This window comes from Procambarus clarkii, chromosome 65, assembly GCF_040958095.1.
Source record: "Procambarus clarkii isolate CNS0578487 chromosome 65, FALCON_Pclarkii_2.0, whole genome shotgun sequence".
Taxonomy (NCBI): domain Eukaryota; kingdom Metazoa; phylum Arthropoda; class Malacostraca; order Decapoda; family Cambaridae; genus Procambarus; species Procambarus clarkii.
In genome coordinates, this window is record NC_091214.1 from 19,827,957 (window position 1) to 19,837,393 (window position 9,437).

Here is a 9,437-nt window from a genome sequence, read left to right on the forward strand (position 1 = left end):
TTGTTGTCAGTGAGTGTACACACACACACAATGTTGTCAGTGAGTGTACACACACACACAATGTTTGTCAGTGGTGTACACACACACAATGTTGTCAGTGAGTGTACACACACACACAATGTTGTCAGTGGTGTACACACACACAATGTTGTCAGTGAGTGTACACACACACACAATGTTGTCAGTGAGTGTACACACACACAATGTTGTTAGTGAGTGTACACACACACAATGTTGTCAGTGAGTGTACACACACAATGTTGTCAGTGAGTGTACACACACACAATGTTGTCAGTGAGTGTACACACACACAATGTTGTCAGTGAGTGTACACACACACACAATGTTGTCAGTGGTGTACACACACACACAATGTTGTCAGTGGTGTACACACACACAATGTTGTCAGTGAGTGTACACACACACACAATGTTGTCAGTGAGTGTACACACACACACAATGTTGTCAGTGAGTGTACACACACACACAATGTTGTCAGTGGTGTACACACACACAATGTTGTCAGTGAGTGTACACACACACACAATGTTGTCAGTGGTGTACACACACACAATGTTGTCAGTGAGTGTACACACACACACAATGTTGTCAGTGAGTGTACACACACACAATGTTGTTAGTGAGTGTACACACACACAATGTTGTCAGTGAGTGTACACACACAATGTTGTCAGTGAGTGTACACACACACAATGTTGTCAGTGAGTGTACACACACACAATGTTGTCAGTGAGTGTACACACACACAATGTTGTCAGTGAGTGTACACACACACAATGTTGTCAGTGAGTGTACACACACACAATGTTGTCAGTGAGTGTACACACACACACACACACACACACACACATACATACACACTTGCGGATGACGCAAAATTAATGAGAAGAGTTGTGACAGACGAGGATTGTAGGATCCTCCAAGAGGACTTAAACAGGTTCCAAAGATGGTCAGGGAAATGGCTACTGGAGTTTAACACCAGTAAATGTAAAGTTATGGAAATGGGATCAGGTGACAGAAGACCAAAGGGACAGTACACAATGAAGGGGAACAGCCTACCTGTAACGATTCGAGAAAGAGACCTGGGAGTGGATGTGACACCTAATCTAACTCCTGAGGCACATATAAATAGGATAACGACAGCGGCGTACTCTACACTGGCGAAAATTAGAACTTCATTCACAAACCTAAATGAGGAGGCTTTTAGGGCGCTTTACACTGCCTACGTGAGACCTGTCTTAGAGTATGCCGCGCCATCATGGAGCCCCCACCTGAAGAAACACATAAGGAAACTGGAGAAGGTTCAGAGGTTTGCGACGAGGCTTGTACCAGAGTTACGAGGGATGGGATATGAAGAGCGTCTGAAGGAACTGAACCTTACGACACTAGAGAAAAGAAGGGAGAGAGGAGATATGATAGGGACATATAAAATACTCAGGGGAATTGACAAAGTGGAAATAGATGAAATGTTCACACGTAACAATAACAGAACGAGGGGACATGGGTGGAAACTAGAAACTCAGATGAGTCAGAGAGATGTTAGGAAGTTTTCTTTTAGCGTGAGAGTAGTGGAAAAATGGAATGCACTTCAGGAACAGGTTGTGGAAGCAAATACTATTCATAATTTTAAAACCAGGTATGATAGGGAAATGGGACAGGAGTCATTGCTGTAAACAACCGATAGCTGGAAAGGCGGGATCCAAGAGTCAATGCTCGATTCTGCAAGCACAAATAGGCGAGTACAAATAGGTGAGTACACTGTTGTCAGTGGGTGTACACACACACACACAATGTTGTCAGTGAGTGTACACACACACATACTGTTGTCAGTGGGAGTACACACACACACACACACACACCATGTTGTCAGTGGGTGTACACACACACACACACACACACACACACACACACACACACACACACACACACACACACACACACACACACACACACACACACACACACCCTTGCCCACAAGGGTGGGCAGACTGCATATTTTTGGATTGTCAGAAAGCCTTTGACACAGTGCCACACAAGAGGCTAGTGAAAAAGCTGGAGATGCAGGCTGGAGTGAAAGGGAAGGTACTCCGTTGGATACAGGAGTACCTAAGTAACAGGAGACAACGAGTCAGTGTGAGGGGTGAGGTCTCAGATTGGCGAGACGTTACGAGTGGAGTACCGCAGGGGTCAGTCCTTGGACCTATACTGTTTCTGATATATGTAAATGATCTTCCAGAGGGTATAGAATCGTTTCTCTCAATGTTTGCCGACGATGCAAAAATTATGAGTAGGATTGAAACTGAGGACGATAGTAGGAGGCTACAAGATGACCTAGACAGACTGAGTGAATGGTCCAACAAATGGCTGTTGAAGTTCAACCCGAGTAAATGCAAAGTAATGAAACTAGGTGGTGGAAATAGGAGGCCAAACACAGGATACAGAATAGGAGATGAAGTACTTAATGAAACAAACAGAGAGAAAGATCTAGGAGTTGATATCACACCAAACCTGTCTCCTGAAGCCCACATAAAAAGAATAACGTCTGCGGCATATGCGAGGCTGGCTAACATCAGAACAGCGTTCAGGAACCTGTGTAAGGAATCATTCAGAATCTTGTACACCACATATGTAAGACCAATCCTAGAGTATGCGGCCCCAGCATGGAGCCCGTACCTTGTCAAGCACAAGACGAAGCTGGAAAAAGTCCAAAGGTATGCCACTAGACTAGTCCCAGAACTAAGAGGCATGAGTTACGAGGAAAGGCTGCGGGAAATGCACCTTACGACACTGGAAGACAGAAGAGTAAGGGGAGACATGATCACAACCTACAAAATCCTCAGAGGAATCGACCGGGTAAACAAGGATAAACTATTCAACACTAGCGGGACGCGAACAAGGGGACACAGGTGGAAACTGAGTACCCACATGAGCCACAGAGACGTTAGAAGGAACTTTTTCAGTGTCAGAGTAGTTAACAGATGGAATGCATTAGGCAGTGATGTGGTGGAGGCTGACTCCATACACAGTTTCAAATGTAGATATGATAGAGCCCAATAGGCTCAGGAACCTGTACACCAGTTGATTGACAGTTGAGAGGCGGGACCAAAGAGCCAGAGCTCAACCCCCGCAAGCACAAATAGGTGAGTACACCATGTTGTCAGTGGGTGTTCACACACACACACACACACACACACACACACACACACACACACACACACACACACACAATGTTGTCAGTGTACACGCACACCATGTTGTCAGTGGGTGTACACACACATACAATGTTGTCAGTGGTGTACACACACACACACACAATGTTGTCAGTGGGTGTACACAATGTTGTCAGTGGGTGTACACACACACACACAATGTTGTCAGTGGGTGTACACAATGTTGTCAGTGTATACACACACAATGTTGTCAGTGGTGTACACACACAATGTTGTCAGTGGTGTACACACACAATGTTGTCAGTGGTGTACACACACAATGTTGTCAGTGGTGTACATACACAATGTTGTCAGTGGTGTACACACACAATGTTGTCAGTGGTGTACACACACAATGTTGTCAGTGGTGTACACACACACACACACACAACACAGCCTGCACTAGTCACCCATACACTAGTGACAGATTCCTGACCATACTAACAAGAGCCCAATAGGCTCAGGAACCTGTACACCAGTTGACTGACGGTTGAGAGGCGGGACTAAAGAGTCAGAGCTCAACCCCCGCAAGCACAACTAGGTGAGTCCACACACACCCCAAACACTCGCCTTACCCAACAAAATCCACGTCAAACATGACCATATATCTAAGTGGTTATCACCCCAGCAGATAACCCAACTAGTGTTCAGAAGCCACACACAAGACACCCGCAGCCACGGGTCTCACTCATGACGGAACAGCTACATCTTGTACACTAACACCAAAGCATTTTGCCAGCGGAAATTGGCGCTGTTGGCATGAGAGTCGGAGGAGATGGCCGCTATTAAACACTGTGATGATTCCTTCATTACCGACGCCACGCTTCCCTCCCACTTCTCTCCTCACAGCAGGTCGGCGTTCAATCCCCGACCGTCCAAGTGGATGGCCACCATTCCTTCCCACTCCCAGTCCCATCCCTAAATCCTTATCCTGACCCCTTCCCAGTGCTATATAGTCGTTGTGGCTTGGCGCTTTCCCCTGATAATTCCATTCAGTTTTCCTCCCATCACCTGCCACTTAAGTACCCACTATAGTCACTTATAATTTATACACTCGACTACTCTCAAGATGTACCTACTGTTACTGTACCTGTACAACCCGGTACAGTGTACAGTGTTGTACACTATTAAATATATTCATGGGACTATTCCCAGCTCTGTAACTGAGGTTACTCGCTGCGTAATCGGGGTTAATGGCTCCGTAATCGGGGTTAATGGTTTCGTAATCGGGGTTAATGGCTCCGTAATCGGGGTTAATGGTTTCGTAATCGGGGTTAATGGCTCCGTAATCGGGGTTAATGACACCGTAATCGTTATCACTGCCTCTATGTAAACACAAGAGCCACACAGCCTCTAGGTTAGGTAACACTGTACACACATAAATCACATTATCGTGATACATATCTGTAAGAAAATCCACAGGAGCCGTCATGAGGATTCGAACCTACGCGCTGGGTGTTCCCAGATGCATGCACTAAACCACTACGCCATGACATGGTCACAAGAATTGCAACCTGGGGGTACTAGTGCACCCACGAAGGTTGCCGAGGCTTCCACTGAAGCCCAACCTGAGTTTCACACAACTCTCCCCATGCACTCTGGCTCCGTTGTGCAGTAATTCTACCTCAGGTTTCTGGGAGCATCCAGCGCATAGGTTCGAATCCTCATTACGGCTCATGTCGATTTCCTAAGGTAACAATCAGGGCCAGAATGAACAGTAGCAGGCGAAGTCAGGATAAAGGGGTTCTGAGGCATAATACAAGTAAGAGACTTGGTACTAGAGGATGGAACACACTTAGTCTGTCTGCTATCCTTAGAACATTATATTGTATAATACAAATGTATTTAAAATATTAAAAAGTCAACAATGCACTTACCGTGTGACCGTCCGTCAGAGAAGTGACGTCACGAATCCAAAAGCTTCCACGAACACCAAACTAAACACTAATGTTAAACTACACCACGTTTTCTTCACTAAATACGTTTATTTCTTTCCTTATGTTCATTTACACTCAGTGTTTGATATTAGAGTTAGATATCCTTCCGTTGTGTGGGATATCCCGGGTATAACGGTGTACGGAGATCCCGGCACCAGCTCAACACCACACTCACGGAGGCTCTGAAAAGTAGAGCCAGGGTAAATTGACTTAGTTATTATTTATTTGTTAGTTATTTATATATATTTATACAAGGTACATTGGGTTTATGAGAGTGCATAGCATTGATGGCTTTACAGTCTTGTAAAGCCACTACTGCGCATAGCGTTTCGCGCAGGTCCTTAATCTAACACATAATTTTAAGTAGGTAATTTGTAGCAATTATTGATTCATTGTAAGAAAGTTTGAAGTATATTAATACGTACAATAGTAAAATTTAAGGATTATAACAGGTTCATTGTAGCATAATGAGGAATATTAATAGGTTCATTGTACCATAATGAGGAATATTAATAGGTTCATTGTACCATAATGAGGAATATTAATAGGTTCATTGTAGCATAATGAGGAATATTAATAGGTTCATTGTAGCATAATGAGGAATATTAATAGGTTCATTGTACCATAATGAGGAATATTAATAGGTTCATTGTAGCATAATGAGGAATATTAATAGGTTCATTGTAGCATAATGAGGAATATTAATAGGTTCATTGTACCATAATGAGGAATATTAATAGGTTCATTGTACCATAATGAGGAATATTAATAGGTTCATTGTAGCATAATGAGGAATATTAATAGGTTCATTGTAGCAAAATTTGCGGTCATCAACTATGATATAATTTGATAACAGTGATTACAATGGTAAAGTTATGTGGCTTAGGTACATGTATTGGGGGAGCGGGTAGCGCTAGGTACAGTGGGCGGTACAGCACTAAGAAGGAAACTATGAAGATGAAATTAGGTACTTTTTCGTAATACTTTTAAAAAACGCATTGGTTGGACAGCTTTTTAATTCGTTAGGGAATGAATTCCATAGACCAGAACCTTCTATTTGCATAGTGTGTTTACATAGAGTTAGTTGACTCTGGGGATATCAGAGATATTTATTGCTGTTGTGGTGAGTATGGGTTCTATTGCATCTGTCCAGGAAGAGTTTCAGATCAGGATTTACATTTAAGAACATAGTTTTGTAAGTGTAAATGATACAAGAGAATGTGTGAAGTGAGTTAATGTTTAACATGTTTAAGGATTTAAACATGGGAGCTGTGTGTTGTCTGAAAGAAGAGTTTGTTATTGTTCTGATAGCAGACTTTTGTTGGGTGGTGATGGCTTGAGGTAGTTGGCAGTGGTTGGACCACAAGCACAGATACCATATGTTATATACGGAACTGACATACAGTACACCCTGGTCCACTACACCACCACCACACCACCGTACACCCTGGTCCACTACACCACCACCACACCACCGTACACCCTGGTCCACTACACCACCACCACACCACCGTACACCCTGGTCCACTACACCACCACCACACCACCGTACACCCTGGTCCACTACACCACCACCACACCACCGTACACCCTGGTCCACTACACCACCACCACACCACCGTACACCCTGGTCCACTACACCACCACCACACCACCGTACACCCTGGTCCACTACACCACCACCACACCACCGTACACCCTGGTCCACTACACCACCACCACACCACCACCACACCACCGAACACCCTGGTCCACAACACCACCGTACACCCTGGTCCACCACACCACCGTACACCCTGGTCCACTACACCACAGTACACCCTGGCCCACCACACCACCGTACACCCTGGTCCACCACACCACCGTACACCCTGGTCCACCACACCGTACACCCTGGTCCACCACACCACCGTACACCCTGGTCCCCTACACCCCAATACACCCTGGTCCACCACACCCTGGTCCACTACACCCTTAACACACACACTAGTACTTCTCGTCCAATAATCACTGGAGCACTTCCCTCTCGTGTGGGTAAGTGCCAAAGTGTCTCGCATCAACTCCAAAAACCCGTAATTAACGAGATAAATGTTGATAAGTGCACATTGCAAGTGGGAATATATTAATGCAATATACTTAATTACCTTTGCAATTAGCCGAGCTCAGTCGCTGTTTTTGGTGCATTGATATTGGTTAATTTTATTATTTTTTTTACTTTTATTAATTATTTTAATTTATAATGATAATAAATTAAATTTATATTTTAATTATCTTGGGTATAAAGCCCTGAGGAGCACTGTGCACGACCAGGTCAACCAGGATGGTGGGTATAGAGCCCTGAGGAGCACTGGGCACGACCAGGTCAACCAGGATGGTGGGTATAGAGCCCTGAGGAACACTGGGCACGACCAGGTCAACCAGGATGGTGGGTATAGAGCCCTGAGGAACACTGGGCACGACCAGGTCAACCAGGATGGTGGGTATAGAGCCCTGAGGAACACTGGGCACGACCAGGTCAACCAGGATGGTGGGTATAGAGCCCTGAGGAACACTGGGCACGACCAGGTCAACCAGGATGGTGGGTATAGAGCCCTGAGGAACACTGGGCACGCAACCCGTTCTCGCAAATTCGTAAAGTCAATATTGACTTATTAACTACGTGCATAGGTGATATACTAAACATAATAGATACCCCTAAAAAGATTCATAGAAAACACCGACCTTACCTAACCTTGTTAGTATCTTAAGATAGGCATCTTATTGCTTCGTAATTACAATTATTACTTAACCTATACCTATTATAGGTTAGGTAATAATTGTAATTACGAAGCAATAAGATGCTTATCTTAAGATACTAACAAGGTTAGGTAAGGTCGGTGTTTTCTATGAATCTTTTTAAGGGTATCTATTATGTTAAGTATGTCACCTATGCACATATTTAATAAGTCAATATTGACTTATTAAATTTGCGAGAACGGGTTGGGGCACGACCAGGTCAACCAGGATGGTGGGTATAGAGCCCTGAGGAGCACTGGGCAAGCCCACCCTAGCACAGTGCCGGGCCCCGCCCACCCTAGCACAGTGCCGGGCCCCGCCCACCCTAGCACAGTGCCGGGCCCCGCCCACCCTAGCACAGTGCCGGGCCCCGCTCACCCTAGCACAGTGCCTGGCCCCGCCCACCCTAGCACAGTGCCGGGCCCCGCCCACCCTAGCACAGTGCCGGGCCCCGCCCACCCTAGCACAGTGCCGGGCCCCGCTCACCCTAGCACAGTGCCTGGCCCCGCCCACCCTAGCACAGTGCCGGGCCCCGCCCACCCTAGCACAGTGCCGGGCCCCGCCCACCCTAGCACAGTGCCGGGCCCCGCCCACCCTAGCACAGTGCCGGGCCCCGCCCACCCTAGCACAGTGCCGGGCCCCGCCCACCCTAGCACAGTGCCGGGCCCCGCCCACCCTAGCACAGTGCCGGGCCCCGCCCACCCTAGCACAGTGCCGGGCCCCGCCCACCCTAGCACAGTGCCGGGCCCCGCTCACCTTAGCACAGTGCCGGGGCCCCGCCCACCCTAGCACAGTGCCGGGGCCCCGCCCACCCTAGCACAGTGCCGGGCCCCGCCCACCCTAGCACAGTGCCGGGGCCCCGCCCACCCTAGCACAGTGCCGGGGCCCCGCCCACCCTAGCACAGTGCCGGGCCCCGCCCACCCTAGCACAGTGCCGGGGCCCCGCCCACCCTAGCACAGTGCCGGGCCCCGCCCACCCTAGCACAGTGCCTGGGCCCCGCCCACCCTAGCACAGTGCCGGGCCCCGCCCACCCTAGCACAGTGCCGGGCCCCGCTCACCCAAGCACAGTGCCGGGCCCCGCCCACCCTAGCACAGTGTAGGGGCCCCGCTCACCCTAGCACAGTGCCGGGGCCACGCCCACCCTAGCACAGTCCTGGCCCCGCCCACCCTAGCACAGTGCCTGGCCACGCCCACCCTAGCACAGTGCCGGGCCCCGCCCACCCTAGCACAGTGTAGGGCCACGCCCACCCTAGCACAGTGTAGGGCCACGCCCACCCTAGCACAGTCCTGGCCCCGCCCACCCTAGCACAGTGTAGGGCCTCGCCCACCCTAGCACAGTCCTGGCCCCGCCCACCCTAGCACAGTGTAGGGCCACGCCCACCCTAGCACAGTCCTGGCCCCGCCCACCCTAGCACAGTGTAGGGCCACGCCCACCCTAGCACAGTCCTGGCCCCGCCCACCCTAGCACAGTGTAGGGCCACGCCCACCCTAGCA

General features: G+C 48.3%; 1 protein-coding gene across 1 annotated transcript in view; it reads left to right on the forward strand.

Moving 5' to 3' along the window:
• LOC138355008 (galectin-3-like) overlaps positions 1 to 8,731 on the forward strand; it is a 14,834-nt gene extending 6,103 nt beyond the window's left edge. Inside the window, exon 2 of the mRNA XM_069309717.1 lies at positions 8,141 to 8,731. Within this exon, the coding sequence (XP_069165818.1) occupies positions 8,141 to 8,731 (591 nt within the window). The remainder of the gene's footprint in view (positions 1 to 8,140) is intronic.
• Positions 8,732 to 9,437: the final 706 nt, after the last annotated feature.